Source organism: Rhinichthys klamathensis, unplaced genomic scaffold (assembly GCF_029890125.1).
Source record: "Rhinichthys klamathensis goyatoka isolate OS25496 unplaced genomic scaffold, OSU_Roscu_1.1 h1tg000927l_1, whole genome shotgun sequence".
In the NCBI taxonomy this organism is placed as follows: Eukaryota; Metazoa; Chordata; class Actinopteri; order Cypriniformes; family Leuciscidae; genus Rhinichthys; species Rhinichthys klamathensis.
Window position 1 is genome coordinate 105,001 of NW_026607260.1, and position 20,000 is coordinate 125,000.

The 20,000-nt window shown below is 45.0% G+C and overlaps 1 protein-coding gene across 1 annotated transcript in view; it reads right to left on the reverse strand.

Annotated features, from left to right (window-relative positions):
- Nucleotides 1-20,000, reverse strand: part of ryr2a (ryanodine receptor 2a (cardiac)) — a 129,097-nt gene that overhangs the window by 97,255 nt on the left and 11,842 nt on the right. Inside the window, exons 9-19 of the mRNA XM_056244139.1 lie at nt 19,855-19,951; nt 16,408-16,482; nt 11,716-11,872; nt 10,158-10,322; nt 8,342-8,463; nt 7,321-7,504; nt 6,463-6,598; nt 4,894-4,989; nt 1,817-1,935; nt 1,224-1,357; nt 192-433 (exon numbers count right to left, since the gene is read on the reverse strand). Of these exons, the coding sequence (XP_056100114.1) occupies nt 192-433; nt 1,224-1,357; nt 1,817-1,935; nt 4,894-4,989; nt 6,463-6,598; nt 7,321-7,504; nt 8,342-8,463; nt 10,158-10,322; nt 11,716-11,872; nt 16,408-16,482; nt 19,855-19,951 (1,527 nt within the window). The remainder of the gene's footprint in view (nt 1-191; nt 434-1,223; nt 1,358-1,816; nt 1,936-4,893; nt 4,990-6,462; nt 6,599-7,320; nt 7,505-8,341; nt 8,464-10,157; nt 10,323-11,715; nt 11,873-16,407; nt 16,483-19,854; nt 19,952-20,000) is intronic.

The following is a 20,000-nucleotide window of genomic DNA, read 5'->3' on the forward strand; positions in this document are numbered from 1 at the left end:
TTGCAGATGTTGTTTCTGCTCAGACAGCAACACTACACACTAACTACAGCTAGAGAAGTGACATCACAGTCATCCACCCCTTTAAACAGGTACACATGATTCTGGCATGAAGCCGAAAGACCCGCATATAAGCACAGCATAACAGTGAATAACACTACTGATTAAAGAACAGGAAGCACTTGTGATGTTACCTGCCCACAGGTGAAGGCCGTCGAAGCCGTACGAGTAGAGGTCGTCCCCGACGCCGTTGCCGCCCCATCCCTCTCCTCCGCCCGGGTACGGCCCGTATCCCTGAGTCGAGGCCCAGCCCACCCGCAGGTGCGTGGGCTCGCCCGTCACGAACGCCTGCACCTGGTCCACGATGAGCTCATAATACCACTTCCTGTACTGGGCGGAGCCTTCACTCACACCCAGGAAGATATTGGGCCTCATGCTGAAAGAGCAACACAGAGATGGAGTGATTTGCTGCGTCTCAATTCACATACTTATACTACGCCTTAAAGTATGTACTCTTTTTGTGAAGAAAAAGTGCATACTTTTGAGTGTGTAGCAGAAGAGTAGACAAGCTTTGGGACACACTATCACGTCTCACAGTCTTTAACCGTTGCTCTCTGTCGCTTAGTTACACACATCCTGTCACTCAAACTGGCCTGTCAATCATCTTGCCAAAGATAAAATCCTCCACATTTAATTGCATTTCATTTCCTACTGTATCGGAGAGAAATGCAGCGGCGGGTCTGTCATGCGGAGAATCTCCTCATATTAATGTATAATGATGCATTTAAAAGTGAATGGCTAAACGGATCTCTATAAAAGTCCTCATTGTTATTGCAGATGAAATATAACACGGATAACATTAAATACACATTTTTCTATCAGGTTAAACTCACTCAAACCTTTATCTAAACCTCTCACGGTCGGTCGTGCATATTCGCCATGTTTTGTAGTCTTCTACACTTTTTACTCGTGTTTGTAGTTCCTCCTCCTAAGCGCAATGGATTGTGGGTAATATCAGCCTTTATAGTGAGCACGCATCCACACTTCGAAAAGCCACCGGAAATAGTAGATCATCCGGGGACTTCTGACATACTCTTTTCAACACACTATGCTTTAGGACACACTTATTTTCATCTCACACACTCTTTCGGGTGGACACTGAGACGCAGGGTTAGAGTGCGAGAGAGTTCGAGTGCTGGGCAGGAAGTGATGCGTCGCTCTCGTACCTGCTGACGTGGTTGACGAGACGGGTCTGGAGCAGCAGGTCTCGGCCGGGCAGCAGATTATCACAGATCAGGTGCTGATTGGAGCGGACCGCCACCCCGTGACACACACAGAGAGAACACAGGACGTCCAGAACCTGAACATCACGGACACACCGGCGTCAGGCGAGCTAATGGAAACTGGAGCTACAGGCTAATCGCCACGAGCTAGGCAAAGCAATTTGACAATGCATTTTGAAAATATTTATTTTAATAAAGTCAAACAGATGTAAATACTTAACAATTAGTTTTGCCATGATTCATTTTCAGAACAACAGGCATATCATCAATAAGGATCTAAATTAGGGTGATAGTATTAAACATGAACAGATAAATAACTCAAATAACATAACCAACTAATAAAACTAGTAATTGAACTCAATATAAAGTGCCACACAGGCACGTTCACACAGGGAAATTAATCTGTGAATTGCTTATCAACACACACACACACACACACACACACACACACACACACACACACACACACACACACACACACACACACACACACACACACACGCACGCACACACACACACACACTATCTGCAGTCACCTTGTGGTTGCGTCCATGCTTGTCCAGCAGTGAGATGATGGATTTGATGTGTCCCTCTTTAATGATGTTCAGAGCTTCTGGACTCTCCACCAGAACACAGTGCAAAACCTCCAGAATCCCTGCAGACACACACAACACACACACATCACGACCATCACATCATAACATCACATCAAAACACACACATCACGACCATCACATCCCAGCACACACACATCACAACACATACATTACAACCATCACATCATAACATCACATCCCAGCACACACACATCACAACCATCACATCATAACATCACATCCCAGCACACACACACATCACAACCATCGCATCATAACATCACCTCCCAGCACACACACACATCACAACCATCACATCATAACATCACATCCCAGCACACACACACATCACAACCATCACATCATAACATCACATCCCAGCACACACACACATCACAACCATCACATCATAACATCACATCCCAGCACACACACACATCACAACCATCACATCACATCATAACATCACATCCCAGCACACACACACCACAACCATCGCATCACATCACATCCCAGCACACACACATTACAACCATCGCATCACATCACATCATAACATCACATCCCAGCACACACACACATGACAACCATCGCATCACATCACATCATAACATCACATCCCAGCACACACACACATCACAACCATCGCATCACATCACATCATAACATCACATCCCAGCACACACACACATCACAACCATCGCATCACATCACATCATAACATCACATCCCAGCACACACACACACACACATCACAACCATCACATCACATCCCAGCACACACACACACATCACAACCATCGCATCACATCATAACATCACATCCCTGCATACACACATCACAACCATCACATCATAACATCACATCCCAGCACACACACATCACAACCATCACATCATAACATCACATCCCAGCACACACACATCACAACCATCGCATCATAACATCACATCCCAGCACACACACATTACAACCATCACATCATAACATCACATCCCAGCACACACACATCACAACCATCGCATCACATCATAACATCACATCCCAGCACACACACACACATCACAAAACACACATTACAACCATCACATCATAACATCACATCCCAGCACACACACACATCACAACACACACACATCACGACCATCACATCATAACATCACATCAAAACACACACATCACGACCATCACATCATAACATCACATCCCAGCACACACACATCACAACCATCATATCATAACATCACATCCCAGCACACACACACATCACAACCATCGCATCATAACATCACATCCCAGCACACACACACATCACAACCATCACATCATAACATCACATCCCAGCACACACACACATCACAACCATCACATCATAACATCACATCCCAGCACACACACACATCACAACCATCACATCATAACATCACATCCCAGCACACACACACATCACAACCATCGCATCATAACATCACATCCCAGCACACACACACATCACAACCATCACATCATAACATCACATCCCAGCACACACACAAATCACAACCATCACATCATAACATCACATCCCAGCACACACACACATCACAACCATCACATCACATCATAACATCACATCCCAGCACACACACATCACAACCATCGCATCACATCACATCATAACATCACATCCCAGCACACACACACATCACAACCATCACATCACATCATAACATCACATCCCAGCACACACACACATCACAACCATCACATCACATCATAACATCACATCCCAGCACAGACACACACATCACAACCATCACATCACATCATAACATCACATCCCAGCACAGACACACACATCACAACCATCACATCACATCATAACATCACATCCCAGCACAGACACACACATCACAACCATCACATCACATCATAACATCACATCCCAGCACAGACACACACATCACAACCATCACATCACATCATAACATCACATCCCAGCACAGACACACACATCACAACCATCACATCAAAACACACACATCACAACCATCACATCATATCATAACACACATCACAACCATCACAGCACACACACATCACAACACACAAACCACAACCATCACATCAAAACACACACATCACAACCATCACATCATATCATAACACACATCACAACCATCACAGCACACACACATCACAACACACAAACCACAACCATCACATCAAAACACACACATCACAACCATCACATCATATCATAACACACATCACAACCATCACAGCACACACACATCACAACACACAAACCACAACCATCACATCAAAACACACACATCACAACCATCACATCATATCATAACACACATCACAACCATCACAGCACACACACATCACAACACACAAACCACAACCATCACATCATATCATAACACACATCACAACCATCACATCATATCATAACACACATCACAACCATCACAGCACACACACATCACAACACACAAACCACAACCATCACATCAAAACACACACATCACAACCATCACATCATATCATAACACACATCACAACCATCACAGCACACACACATCGCAACACACAAACCACAACCATCACATCAAAACACACACATCACAACCATCACATCATATCATAACACACATCACAACCATCACAGCACACACACATCACAACACACAAACCACAACCATCACATCATATCATAACACACATCACAACCATCACAGCACACATCACAAGCATCACATCATAACCATCATATCACATCACACACACACACACACACACACACCACAAGCATCATCACATCAGCACTCAGTAATGATCTGCTGTGATTAATATAATGACCTTCTCACGTCTAAAAGTGTGAGGTGAACCGCTCGTGTGTTTACTCCTGCTGGCCACTAGTGCTTGCCGTGTGTTTGAGAGTGTGTGTCAGAGTGACATCACATGTGTCTGCCTGAACATACGTGTGCAGTGAACACTCATCATACACACGTCACATGCCACATACCTGATGACGCTTCCAACCGCTCCAGACGACTGATCAGCCAATCCAGAGAGCTGGAGAACTGGGCACAATTCTTCCTGTTTCCTCTGATCAGAGCAGCTACACACACACACACACACACACACAGGGAACAGATGCACTATAACTGAATCACACTATCTACTACACCAGGGGTCGGCAAGCACATCTGGCATCGGGCCAAACAAACATTCTTCCACTAGATGGCGGACCAGAACATAGTCAGAGGATCATTTAAGAAATGAATTGATGAATAATGCACCTAGAATTGCCTGTGGCAGACTGCTGCAGTGTGTTTTGTAACTGGTTGTGAGCTGTTCCTCTGTGTTAAATCCTGTAGTAGGACAGTCATTAACAAAAGCCACATTTGTGTAATTTGATAAATGAATAAAGCAGTCGTGACACGTAACCTGGCAAGTGTCTTCATTCACCAGCTTGCAACACAGACCGCCTTGCTAAAACACACACGTGGGAGATGCAGAATGGATAAAAATAACTCAAAAAATAAAAGAGGACTTGAATAAGCCTTTTAATTGTCATGTTTGAGTCATGCTCCTAACGAACTATGTTTTATTTCCTCTTTCCATATTGTCAATAATAAATGTGTATAATTTGAATTTGCTTGTTACACAATGGAGCCTAACTGAATGTAATAATTATTTGACGTAGCCTACTTTTACACTTATTATTTCTTGGCATCCTCACGTCTGAACTGCATTTGTTTAATTGTTAGCGTGCTGGAGTTACGCTTTTACGCCAGTGCAGAGAGATGTTAACATGTAAGCTAGCTGAGAGAAATGGCACTATCACAGAGTCTAAAGAGGAAAGCTGCCCTTGAGAATAGGCCATACAACGAAGATGAAGACAACGATGCTCATCCGACCTGGTGTTGTGAACGCACAGCCGGTGTGTCTTATATCTGCAACTAAGCTGTCGCTGGTTTGCAAAGAATATAATATTAGACATTTCATGACGGCTATTTTAGAGGTGCGTTTAGCGACCCAGAGACTCTTTTGAATGTCTTTTAGAACTTTTCAAATTAAAAGCTCTCAATTCATCTCAAAATAAAACATTGCTGCAAAAACGTTCTCATACTTTTATTTTGAAGGCAAAATCGCTAAAGACGAAGTGATTGTGAGTGACTGTTGCTGTCCTGACAGATCTCTGGCAGAACCAGCCGCTCTCGGGATGTTATCGCTGGCGGGTCAGTGTTTATGCCAGTTCTGGACCTCGGGCCACTGTTCGGGATGATCTACTATGTGTCAGTAAGCGGTACACAACAGAGCACACTGCCAAAACACTGTATCCGACGCACAATGCAGTGCACCTGATGTCTCCATTTACTCATTATTAGATCAAAAGTTCAGACATTTTTAAACAAACAGAATTACAAACGCAGAATAATGTTGATAATGAGGTACTAGAACGCTGTGGTGAATCCAGTCCGCCTCTCTCGAGCAGAGGAGCGCGGTTGAGACGCGTCTGAGCTCATGGGGTCACAGTCAGCAGGTTTACAACCTATATTGATGAATGCAGATGAAATATGGATCATACCGAGCAGCTCGTAGAGGGAGTTCAGGATGGACTTCCAGGATTCTCCGGCTTCTTTACCAGCAACATCTGCAAAATGAGCCGCACTGCTGTAGACATGCAAGCGATCGATACACTCCAGCACCAGGTTGATCATTCCCTAGAGACACACACACACACACGGACTCGTGTATGAGCTTCCATCGTCACAGATCATGAGACTGCTGAGCTTGCAGTTGAAATACCAACATCGTCTCAAACCTTTCTCCTAAAATCCCTCAGGAGAAATAAAAACAGGCACAGATTGAGAGAGCAATCATCCGTTAAGAGTCTACAGCTAAACTGATAGTATGAGAAATATTTGAGGTCATATTAGTGGTTTGTCTGAGTTAACTAGTACCATTACTTTATGATTCTTCAGGCACACAGCAGAAATACTCCTCTGTTCCAAGTTAAATCAAGTATAAAAGAGGCAGAAACTGTGTTTGTGTCCTCGTGTTCATAAGTTAATCTTCAGATATCATTCACAAAACACACTTTACTAGTGCAGCTCAATACTTCTGAGACATCAATCTGTGTTTTATTAAAGTTATTCAGTGACAATTTAAACATTGTTATTATTATTTATACTTTATTATTTCTCCAGAACAGAAGCCCAGAGGTCATATCCTATTATGTTATATGTTAAGGGTCCAAAATATATCTGCTATGTTGTAGATGTAGTGTGAGATTAGGGATGGAGATCTGCTTTGGGGTTTTATGGGTATTAGTGTGACGGAAACAGAATCATCACAGATTTCTGATTAAAACGAAGCCCTCCGAGGCCGACGTTGTGTGTGTGTTGTGTGTGTGTGTGTTGATGTGATCGGCTGGGGTCCGCACCTCCTCCTGGAACAGGTTCTGTCGGCTCTTGAGGGCCCGGAGCCGGTTCTGCTTGTCCTCGTGCTCCAGGTGCTCGTCGGGCGGATGAAAGTATCCGATCAGATCCTGGAGACTCAGACTGACGGACTCGATGGGCAGATCCAGGGTGGATGTGTTTCCCTTCTTACTCAGAGTGTCTAAACCCCTGAAGAAAAGGAGCTACAGATAAAAACACTGTGTGTGTGTGTGTGTGTGTGTGTGTGTGTGTGTGTGTGTGTGTGAGTGAGTGAGTGAGTGAGTGAGTGTGTGTGTGTGTGTGTGAGTGAGTCTGTGTGTGTGTGTGTGTGTGAGAGAGAGTGAGTGAGTGAGTGAGTCTGTGTGTGTGTGTGTGTGAGAGTGAGTGAGTGTGTGGGTCTATGTGTGAGTGTGTGTGTGTCACCTAATGAAGCAGTTGTGTGTGTGTGTGTGTGTGTGTGTCACCTGATGAAGCGGTTGTGTGTGTGTGTGTGTGTCACCTAATGAAGCGGTTGTGTGTGTGTGTGTGTGTCACCTAATGAAGCAGTTGTGTGTGTGTGTGTGTGTGTCACCTAATGAAGCGGTTGTGTGTGTGTGTGTGTGTCACCTAATGAAGCGGTTGTGTGTGTGTGTGTGTCACCTAATGAAGCAGTTGTGTGTGTGTGTGTGTGTGTGTGTGTGTGTCACCAGATGAAGCAGTTGTGTGTGTGTGTGTGTGTGTGTCACCTAATGAAGCAGTTGTGTGTGTGTGTGTGTGTGTGTGTGTGTCACCTAATGAAGCAGTTGTGTGTGTGTGTGTGTGTGTCACCTGATGAAGCAGTTGTGTGTGTGTGTGTGTGTGTGTGTGTGTGTGTGTGTCACCTAATGAAGCAGTTGTGTGTGTGTGTGTGTGTGTGTGTGTGTGTCACCTAATGAAGCAGTTGTGTGCGTGTGTGTGTGTGTGTCACCTAATGAAGCAGTTGTGTGTGTGTGTGTGTGTGTGTGTGTGTCACCTAATGAAGCAGTTGTGTGTGTGTGTGTGTGTCACCTGATGAAGCGGTTGAACAGGAAAACCGTGCTGCGTATGACTCTAGCGGTGCGCGACTCCTCGTGTTGTGATCGCGAGAGCGTCAATCCGTCATCCATGTGACCCTCATGATGCATGATGGCCTAAAACACACACACACACACACACACACCTGTGCATTACATTTATCATCCACACACAGACACAGCTCAAGGGCGGCGCGTGTCACGTATGAATGAAGCCATCAGAGACTCTCACACACACACACACACGGATGTGGTAGAGTGTATCTGTCTGCGCTAATCATGAGTGTGTGTGAGAGTTTGACGCGTCTGTAATTAATCTCACTCAGAAGCAGCTCACGTCACGTATGAATGAAGCCATCAGAGACTCTCACTCACACACACACACACACACACACACACACAGCTCACGGGCGGCGCGCGTCACATATGAATGAAGCCATCAGAGACTCTCACTCACACACACACACACACACACACACACACACACACACACACACACACACACACACACACACACAGCTCACGGGCGGCGCGCGTCACATATGAATGAAGCCATCAGAGACTCTCACTCACACACACACACACACACACACACACACACACAGCTCACGGGCGGCGCGCGTCACGTATGAATGAAGCCATCAGAGACTCTCACTCACACACACACACACACACACACACACACACACACACACACACACACACACACACACACACACACACACAGCTCACGGGCGGCGCGCGTCACATATGAATGAAGCCATCAGAGACTCTCACACACACACACTCATCCTGTCGAACACTTTCATATAAAACAGGCGATGGATTGAAATGATTGATTTTAATTGATTGTCACTATGGATTCTTAAATCCTAAGAATCGATCTTTTCGTCTGTGCTGTTTTCATTTGATGCGTGAACAAAACTTTCTTAAACATTATCTGTAGCTCCTGCCATCCAATAATCACTGTGAGCTTTGATACATTTGATATGAAACGAAGTCTCAGCTTTCAAATTCGGTCAGTTTTATCACTAAATTCAGTCAATAAATGTGTGTTTGTGTGTGTTTAATGTGTGTTTGTGTGTGTTTAATGTGAACCGATCATCTCTTCCTCTTTACTACCAGCAAATAAACATCAGCGAACATCAGAAGAAATGATGAAAGATTCAGAACAACTTCCTGAAATCCGTCATGACTCATAATCCATCAATCAGTGTTTCAGCCGAGGAAAGACGTCAATAAAACAGCTTGAGAACAATAATGCCACCTAATTTACCTCAGGAAAGCCTTTCAGAGACCATAAACTCGATAGCTAGCTAGAAAAATATATCATTATTTCATTCATCTTTTTTATTATAATAGAAACTGCCTTATGTGCAATTTAAATGTTTGTATACACATCAGTTGTTAATTTTAGCCTGTAATATTACAGTATTGTAGCGAGTGACAGGGTTCCTGTGGTTTACAGAGATTTACTTGACGTGTTCTGAACCTGACATCAATTCCATTTCTTTTTCATTTCATTTATTTCTATAGCACATTCAATGCAACAGCTGTTGCCCAAGTGCTTCACACTCACTAAAAACACAAATATAAGAGTAGAGAGAAAATAATAAAAATACAAACACTCATCATGAAGATGCCCAGGACATGCTTTAAACATGACTTTACTGACCTTACTGATATCAAGATTGGAACTGAATCGAATCGCAAGCTTATGAATCAGAATGGAATCGAGTCATGAATTGAACGCCCAGCCCTGCGTGTCATGTGGAGTGGTGAGTGATCCGTAATGCCGGTGACGCCCTCACCTTCCTCTGGACGCCGCCCATGCGAGCACACTTGGCGTCCACAGACTGGTATGTGAGCCAGAGCCCGGCGTCCACGTGCTGGATGTAGCAAACCGAGTCTCCGTATTTAATGTCTGGGACGCCCATGCCATCCACCTCCTTCCTCAGGCCAAAGTCCAGCTTCTCCTGCAGGACAGGGAGCAGAGGATCATGGGTAAACACTCATGCTGACCTGAGAAGAGTTCAGCAAAAATATCCATTTCAAATCTGAGTTCAATTCGACTTTAATAGCTCTCAACTCAGAAACTCATAAGTCAAGTCGTAAGTATCTCTTTTCTTTACAGAAAATCATGATGTTAATGTTTATAATATCTTAATATTAGAGATGGATGATATAGTTACATTTTGAGATTTGATATATCAGTTCAACAGTGTGGCTCATCAAAATATCAATCGTTAAAATGAATAAACATAAAAATGTGTATTAATTATGAACACAATTACGAATAATAAAAATTACATTTTAATACCTGATTTGTAAAACTCATACTTCTCTAAACTTGTATCAATAGATCAATAGTGACAAAACAGCCAACAATTATTCGTTCTTCAGTTATAATTCTCAATCCTAATACAAAATTGAAACAATGACATATGACAGTCATATTTATGAGATGAAAAGTCAAAATGATGATATTCTAAGCCATAATTATGACATATTACAGTGGAGGCAAAAATTGTTAGAACACCTGACAGATCTGAAAATATTGACCTTTTTTTGCCTCCAAAACATGATTTGATTCCATAATGTTGATGAAACATGCAGATGGTTGCTCTGAGCACAACACACATCAGATGAAGTGAGTCGTACTGTTTTTATGCACTTTTAACTTTAATATTAGGTATGTCCAGCTTTTGCAGTAATTACAGCAGCACATCTCTCTGGCAGAGCGTCATATCTTCCCTGAGAGCTTCAACACCGATGTTACGCTTGCCTTTGAACGTACAACAGATCCAGTTTATTCTCCAACTCGCCCTCGGTTTGCTGGATGGGGTTGAGGAGTGGACTTCAGTTCATCATTATTAATATTCCAGCAGATTCCTTCCGTCACAGATAGTCCCGGCAATAGTTAGAAGAATGTTTAGGGTTATTGTCCTCTTGGAAAATAACAACTGAAGCCTCTAAAATATACCAAGTGTTCTGATCATTCTGGCCACCACTGTGTGTTGAAATGGACACAAGTCATAATTATAACATAAAAAAATCTAAATTATGAGATTAAAGTCTAAATTCTGACAAAAAGTTTAAATTATGAAACAAAGAAACGAATGACTTTTTATGTCATAATTTTGACTTTTCAACTTATAATAATGACTTGCATATCCTAAGTTTGACTTTTTGTCCTAATTATGATTTACTAAAGCATGATTTATTTCTTATGTGGCTTCCATTCAATCCTGTTTGCTTCCTGACACAAATCCAATTCAAATTCAGGATCTTAATCTACATTCTCACTCATATGCAAATGAAGTGATGTGATAACGAGGCATCAGAAGCTCGGGTTATTGTCAGTCTCACTTTTGAGGAACGGAAGCAGAAAGCCGTGGATTTGATGTCCGCTTTCTCCTTGTCCATCAGCAGGAGCCCTTGATCGTCCATCATGCTAAGATATTTCCCGGTGGTCACGTGACGCAAGCGGAACGGCTGACCCCAGCGGATGTGACTGCCGCTCCACCTGCACACACACACACACACACACTCACACTCAAACCAGAGATTACTCACACACCAGATATCATTTGTTATATGTTTTCACTAGTGTGTGCAGGACACTATAGTTCATTATGTAAGTGAGGAGAGAAAAATAAAGTAAACTGTGACATATTACACCCAAATATTCTTCATACAGTGACGACCAGTAAAAATTATAAAAATTTGACACTTTGAGCTGATCGTGTTTTCTTCAGTGTGTTTTCTGTAACTGCTAATGCTCTTTTTACACACACACTGAACAACATGAAGCATTGCTTGGTCACTGGTTGAGCTAAACTGGTATTATCTAATTGTGGAGTTAAATTTAACAGCTGACAGATATTCAACATAATTCATGTGTGAGAGTCTAACAGAAGGACGGACAAAACCAGTCAAATATCCACTGAGTTCTGCTCATATTTATTACCATTTTCTAAACTATAGCGAATAAACTGTGATAATGTGAGAAATGTTGAAGGTGTGTGAATAATTCTTGGTTTGCCTGTATATTTATATAGCGCATGAGTCACATGTTATGATACTTTCATTGTGAATTAATGTTGTGTTTTGGAGCTGATAACTAGTCTTCCAGATTCACACAGGTTTGGAGCAGCATGGGTAAAGTGACGCCTACGCAGCTCTGATGCTTATGGTGAAACCCGTCCGCTGGTGTTCAGAAGCAGAAGTGGAACTGTGCTGGGCTCCTGCTCCAGAGTTCGGCCCCAACCCCAAAATGCCACTTTTGATAAAACGCTTCCAACTTCAGCGTCCTCCGATTATTTTTAGTCAGACGTCCTGCAGTGTGTAATTAAAGGCTTCGTGGGAACAAACGCTGCTTCTGCTGCCAGAACGGTCAAACCTGAGACCGGGTGACATCATCACTGCGGCATCATGGGCTCTTTCAGGGTCAAACATGAGTCTGTGCTCTACTTTATCAGTAAAGACGCATGAAATCAGAATGTGTCTTTTAGCTCATGTCACTTGCATTTTTAAAAGTGTGAATTAAAAATAGAACTAAATTGAAGTCATCATATTAGAGTGATTTCTGGAGGATCATGTGACACTGAAGACTGGAGTAATGATGCTCAAATTCAGCTTTGATCACAGGAATAAATGACACTTTACTGTATATTCACATTGAAAACAGCTGATTTACACTGGAGTAATATTATTAGTATTATTGTGTGTGTGTGTGTGTGTGTGTCGTTCACTCATGCGACCCGCAGCATCTCCAGCCTCCACAGGGATCGGGCGTGTGTGTGTGTATGTGTGTGAGTGTGTGTGTCTGTGTGTGTGTGTGTGTCGTTCACTCACGCGACCCGCAGCGTCTCCAGCCTCCACAGGGATCGGGCGTGTGTGTGTGTGTGTGTGTGTGTGTGAGTGTGTGTGTCTGTGTGTGTGTGTGTCGTTCACTCACGCGACCCGCAGCGTCTCCAGCCTCCACAGGGATCGGGCGTGTGTGTGTGTGAGTGTGTGTGTCTGTGTGTGTGTGTGTGTGTCGTTCACTCACGCGACCCGCAGCGTCTCCAGCCTCCACAGGGATCGGGCGTGTGTGTGTGTGAGTGTGAGTGTCTGTGTGTGTGTGTGTGTGTGTGTGTGTGTGTGTCGTTCACTCATGCGACCCGCAGCATCTCCAGCCTCCACAGGGATCGGGCGTGTGTGTGTGTGAGTGTGTGTGTCTGTGTGTGTGTGTGTGTGTGTGTGTGTGTCTGTGTGTGTGTGTGTCGTTCACTCACGCGACCCGCAGCGTCTCCAGCCTCCACAGGGATCGGGCGTGTGTGTGTGTGAGTGTGTGTGTCTGTGTGTGTGTGTGTGTGTCGTTCACTCACGCGACCCGCAGCGTCTCCAGCCTCCACAGGGATCGGGCGTGTGTGTGTGTGAGTGTGAGTGTCTGTGTGTGTGTGTGTGTGTGTGTGTGTGTGTGTCGTTCACTCATGCGACCCGCAGCATCTCCAGCCTCCACAGGGATCGGGCGTGTGTGTGTGTGTGTGTGTCTGTGTGTGTGTGTGTGTGTGTGTGTGTGTCGTTCACTCACGCGACCCGCAGCGTCTCCAGCCTCCACAGGGATCGGGTGTGTGTGTGTGTGTGTGTCGTTCACTCACGCGACCCGCAGCGTCTCCAGCCTCCACAGGGATCGGGTGTGTGTGTGTGTGTGTGTGTGTGTGTGTCGTTCACTCACGCGACCCGCAGCGTCTCCAGCCTCCACAGGGATCGGGCGTGTGTGTGTGTGTGTGTGTGTGTGTGTGTGTGTGTGTGTGTGTGTCGTTCACTCACGCGACCCGCAGCGTCTCCAGCCTCCACAGGGATCGGGTGTGTGTGTGTGTGTGTGTGTGTGTGTGTGTGTCGTTCACTCACGCGACCCGCAGCGTCTCCAGCCTCCACAGGGATCGGGCGTGTGTGTGTGTGTGTGTGAGTGTGTGTGTGTGTGTGTCGTTCACTCACGCGACCCGCAGCGTCTCCAGCCTCCACAGGGATCGGGCGTGTGTGTGTGTGTGTGTGTGAGTGTGTGTGTGTGTGTGTGTGTGTGTGTGTGTGTGTGTCGTTCACTCACGCGACCCGCAGCGTCTCCAGCCTCCACAGGGATCGGGCGTGTGTGTGTGTGTGTGTGAGTGTGTGTGTGTGTGTGTGTGTGTGTGTGTGTCGTTCACTCACGCGACCCGCAGCGTCTCCAGCCTCCACAGGGATCGGGCGTGTGTGTGTGTGTGTGTGAGTGTGTGTGTGTGTGTCGTTCACTCACGCGACCCGCAGCGTCTCCAGCCTCCACAGGGATCGGACGTGTGTGTGTGTGTGTGTGTGTGTGTGTGTGTGTCGTTCACTCACGCGACCCGCAGCGTCTCCAGCCTCCACAGGGATCGGGCGTGTGTGTGTGTGTGTGTGAGTGTGTGTGTGTGTGTGTGTGTGTCGTTCACTCACGCGACCCGCAGCGTCTCCAGCCTCCACAGGGATCGGGCGTGTGTGTGTGTGTGTGTGAGTGTGTGTGTGTGTGTGTGTGTGTGTGTGTCGTTCACTCACGCGACCCGCAGCGTCTCCAGCCTCCACAGGGATCGGGCGTGTGTGTGTGTGTGTGTGTGTGTGTGTGTGTGTGTGTGTCGTTCACTCACGCGACCCGCAGCGTCTCCAGCCTCCACAGGGATCGGGTGTGTGTGTGTGTGTGTGTGTGTGTGTGTGTGTGTGTGTGTGTGTGTGTGTGTGTGTCGTTCACTCACGCGACCCGCAGCGTCTCCAGCCTCCACAGGGATCGGGTGTGTGTGTGTGTGTGTGTGTGTGTGTGTGTGTGTGTGTGTGTGTGTGTGTGTGTGTCGTTCACTCACGCGACCCGCAGCGTCTCCAGCCTCCACAGGGATCGGGTGTGTGTGTGTGTGTGTGTGTGTGTGTGTGTGTCGTTCACTCACGCGACCCGCAGCGTCTCCAGCCTCCACAGGGATCGGTGTGTGTGTGTGTGTGTGTGTGTGTGTGTGTGTGTGTGTGTGTGTGTGTGTGTGTGTGTGTGTGTGTGTGTGTGTGTCGTTCACTCACGCGACCCGCAGCGTCTCCAGCCTCCACAGGGATCGGGTGTGTGTGTGTGTGTGTGTGTGTGTGTGTGTGTGTGTGTGTGTGTGTGTGTGTCGTTCACTCACGCGACCCGCAGCGTCTCCAGCCTCCACAGGGATCGGGCGTGTGTGTGTGTGTGTGTGAGTGTGTGTGTGTGTGTGTGTGTGTGTGTGTGTGTGTCGTTCACTCACGCGACCCGCAGCGTCTCCAGCCTCCACAGGGATCGGGCGTGTGTGTGTGTGTGTGTGTGTGTGTGTGTGTGTGTCGTTCACTCACGCGACCCGCAGCGTCTCCAGCCTCCACAGGGATCGGGTGTGTGTGTGTGTGTGTGTGTGTGTGTGTGTGTGTGTGTGTGTGTGTCGTTCACTCACGCGACCCGCAGCGTCTCCAGCCTCCACAGGGATCGGGTGTGTGTGTGTGTGTGTGTGTGTGTGTGTGTGTGTGTGTGTGTGTGTGTGTGTGTGTCGTTCACTCACGCGACCCGCAGCGTCTCCAGCCTCCACAGGGATCGGGTGTGTGTGTGTGTGTGTGTGTGTGTGTGTGTGTCGTTCACTCACGCGACCCGCAGCGTCTCCAGCCTCCACAGGGATCGGGTGTGTGTGTGTGTGTGTGTGTGTGTGTGTGTGTGTGTGTGTGTGTGTGTGTGTGTGTGTGTGTGTGTGTGTGTGTGTGTGTCGTTCACTCACGCGACCCGCAGCGTCTCCAGCCTCCACAGGGATCGGGTGTGTGTGTGTGTGTGTGTGTGTGTGTGTGTGTGTGTGTGTGTGTGTGTGTGTGTCGTTCACTCACGCGACCCGCAGCGTCTCCAGCCTCCACAGGGATCGGGTGTGTGTGTGTGTGTGTGTGTGTGTGTGTGTGTGTGTGTGTGTCGTTCACTCACGCGACCCGCAGCGTCTCCAGCCTCCACAGGGATCGGGTGTGTGTGTGTGTGTGTGTGTGTGTGTGTGTGTGTGTGTGTGTGTGTGTGTGTGTGTGTCGTTCACTCACGCGACCCGCAGCGTCTCCAGCCTCCACAGGGATCGGGCGTGGATGGACACGGCTCCACCCTCGTAATGCACCGTCCTGAAGAGACACAAACAACACCAGACACTGAACAAAACGTCTTCATATCAGACTATATTTCTCCATTTCCGCTTTAAACAGAATAATGACAGCAAAATCACAAACGAAGCAGAGCTCTGAGCAAAATACTTCAAAACTTCATTTCTGACTAGCCGAGTCCTCTATCATTTCTAAGCAGCTTCGCAGTAATAAACACGAAAATAAAAGAGTCAGTGTGTCGTCAATGATGCCCAATAAGAGATCAGTACCAGTGACAATTCAACACTTGAAAGCATTATTTACCTTTGTAAAATAAACCTTTGGTGTTGGTTGGATTTTATAATTAATAGACATAATTGTTCAGATTTTCAAATTAATTAAGTTAAGTATTTTATTTTATTTTACTTTGATCTCCTGCACTGACATCATTATATGAGAACTGAGCTGAGCTGGACGATGACATCACTGTTTTCTCTAGAGCCGCTATATAGCCTATATATAAATGAACTAAATAACTTTTTTACAACAGAAATGAAGCATCACTGAAGCTGGACTGTGACGCTATTCTCTTCTGGACAAACGTTGTTGCATTATTCTCCTGTTATCTCTGTAGAGCTGCTCTGACACACTCTGTGTTATAAAAAGAGCTGTATAAATAAAGGTGACTTTATTTTATGGATTCACACAATTTTATATGGCTGGAAAAAGGCCTCATGAAAGGTAGAAATGCCCTTGAAAATCAGTATGAGAGGGCATATATTATAAACATTATATAGCCCTTTATTTACACCAATAATGACGTCACTTCCTGTGCAGCAAACAGCAAAGCACAAATCAAAACCCACCACATACAAACAATAATAATCTGTGTGAGCTTCTTGAAGGTTGAGAAGCAGAGACTGCAGACGTGCATCGAAACATGTGAAACACACACACAGCGGTTATGCAGACATCCTTCAGCACGACGCGCACTGGGAACGCTTCTGCTGCTTACACACCAATGAGAGAAACACACACACACCTCCACACATCCCACAATGCAGCACTCCTCACAACATGCTTGCGTAACACTCATGCAACAACTCCTATTCCAGTTAAAAGAGACGGATGGATACAGAGAAACCTTTGAATTCATCATGCATTCAAAAGCAGACGTGACTCGCTCAAGGCCGCCGGTGCCGAGAGACAGATGAAGAGGTGATTGAGATCAGGGGAGTGAGGTTTACATGCACAGCTTATTAGCTAGCCTTCATTACACAGACTCCAGATTATATTCAGCTGTCATTTTATTATTAATCATTAAGTGTCTGTTGAGTTTTAGGAGCAGTGTTGGGGAACTCACTATAAGTAACTTGAGTAACGTAGTCAGATTACTTTTTCAAGTAACTAGTAAAGTAACACATTACTTTTTCAATTTACAACAAAATATCTGAGTTACTTTTTTTAAAATAAGTAACGTTAGTTATTTTTTCACATTTGTTGACTGACAGCTCTCCTGTCCTCATGTTGAGAGAAATAAAGAAAGGAGGTGTGTGTGTGTGTGTGTGTGTGTGTGTGTAAACATGATGGTTATTCTAGTTCTAGACTAAAGCCCAATTTATACTTCTGCGTTGCTGCTGACCTTCAATGATCTAATTCAACCATACTAATAAGCAACAATTACTTTAGATTAGAGTGTTGAACTTCTTTCTCCTGTATTATATTGTTCTTTAATCCAGAACAGCTGAAAGGTTTGTGTGAGCGGCGCCCTCGACTGTACAGGAGTAAATATGCTTTTCCTTCAGCCTGAGGATTATTCATTTCACTTTTGGTGTCAAAGGGTCTTAACACTTGCCAAAAACAGATATTTTTTTGTTGTTATTAAAAAACAAACAAACAAGCCCAGCCCAGCCCAGGTGAGAAAAAGTAACACAAAAGTAATGTAACGCATAAAAAGTAACTAAGTAACGCAATTAGTCACTTTTTTGGGAGTAACGCAATATTGTAATGCATTGCTTTTAAAAGTAACTTTCCCCAACACTGTTTAGGAGGGATTGTTCTGGATCTCAATCTCTCAATGAGCTGAAACAGTTCTTTCTGGGTTGAATAGTTTGCAGTAGAGAGAAGAGCAGGATAACACATTTATATCCGCCTGATGTCCCAGAGAGGACAGGTGTTTCTGTAATTACAGCAGCACACATACAATCACACGAGATCTCATTCTGTCTCATATAACCTCACCAGGAGACCCGAGAGACTCGTCTGAGCCTGTGTTTCTCCTGGAGAACGAGTGGACGTCCTACTTCAGCAGAACCGCCACATTTCCCTCTGATAATGCTAGGCAAGGTTGGATTATTTTCCTGTTTCTGTTCTACAACACCAGGATGATCAAACTCCTCAGTCAGGATCTGCACATTAGATACTTTTATTTTGATGCCGTTTTGATTTGTTCCCTTCGGATATGAGGACAAGTGTGTATGCAGACCCAGTGTTGTGGGAACGCATCATGCATTACGTAATCAGATTACCTTTTCATGTAACGAGTAAAGTAATGCATTACTTTATAAATGTGTTCATTAATATTTGAGTTACTGCTTTAAAAAAGTAATGCACGTTATATTTTAGTTGAATTAAATTGCTTAAACATTTTTTAAAGTACTGAATTAAAATTCTCTCACTTCTCCATAGCGCAGTCACTTAGACATGAATGAGCGAACAGAGGAAAGAGTCAGGGAATATTTATTCAGAATAAAATATATTCTAAATGTGTTTCTAAAAGAAAATGAAGGTGTGTGTTATATAGACTGTTGTTGAATGCATTACAGCATTAATGAAAAAGAGATCAAGGCTCAGCCAGGTGAGAAAAAGCCACACATTACTTTCCATTAAACGGAATTAGTTACTTTATAGGGAGTACCACAATGCATTACTTCCCCCAACACCGTCCCGATCTCTGAGCTTTACAGGAACGCCCACAGCGGTCGACCTCAGACGACTGAAGCCCTCAGACCGCTGACACCACAGCCATCAGGAGTGTTTAGCTCTCCTCACACAGCTGACCATACGCGGGCCGGATGCCGATACACACGTCACAAGCATCTCCACATCACCCAGCCAGAGCGTCTCAACGTTTCTCACCCCGTTTACTACAGGAGTATTTACAGGCACTCAGAGTTTCTGCACTATAAACATCAGCATCTATGCTGTATAAGTGCAGTTCATTATTAGTTCATGCTAACTAATGTTGCTAACTAATGTTAACTAATAAACCTTAGAGTAAAGTGTTACCTGTATTATTTATCAAAATGGCCAAGGATTTTTAAGTCAAATCATTATTTCTACAGCGCTTTATACACTACAGATCATAACAGAGTCCTGCATATCAGTGAAGGTTAGACGTCTCTGCATTCTGACCTGCGCTGTTCTTCTCCATGTTCTCCTGACGGGACGGTCAAACACTCGTCCATGTGACCATGCAGCAGCCGCAGAACATCTCCACCAATCATGAAGCCTGAAACACATGTTGCTGATTAAATGAACAGGAAGTGGAACGCAGTGTG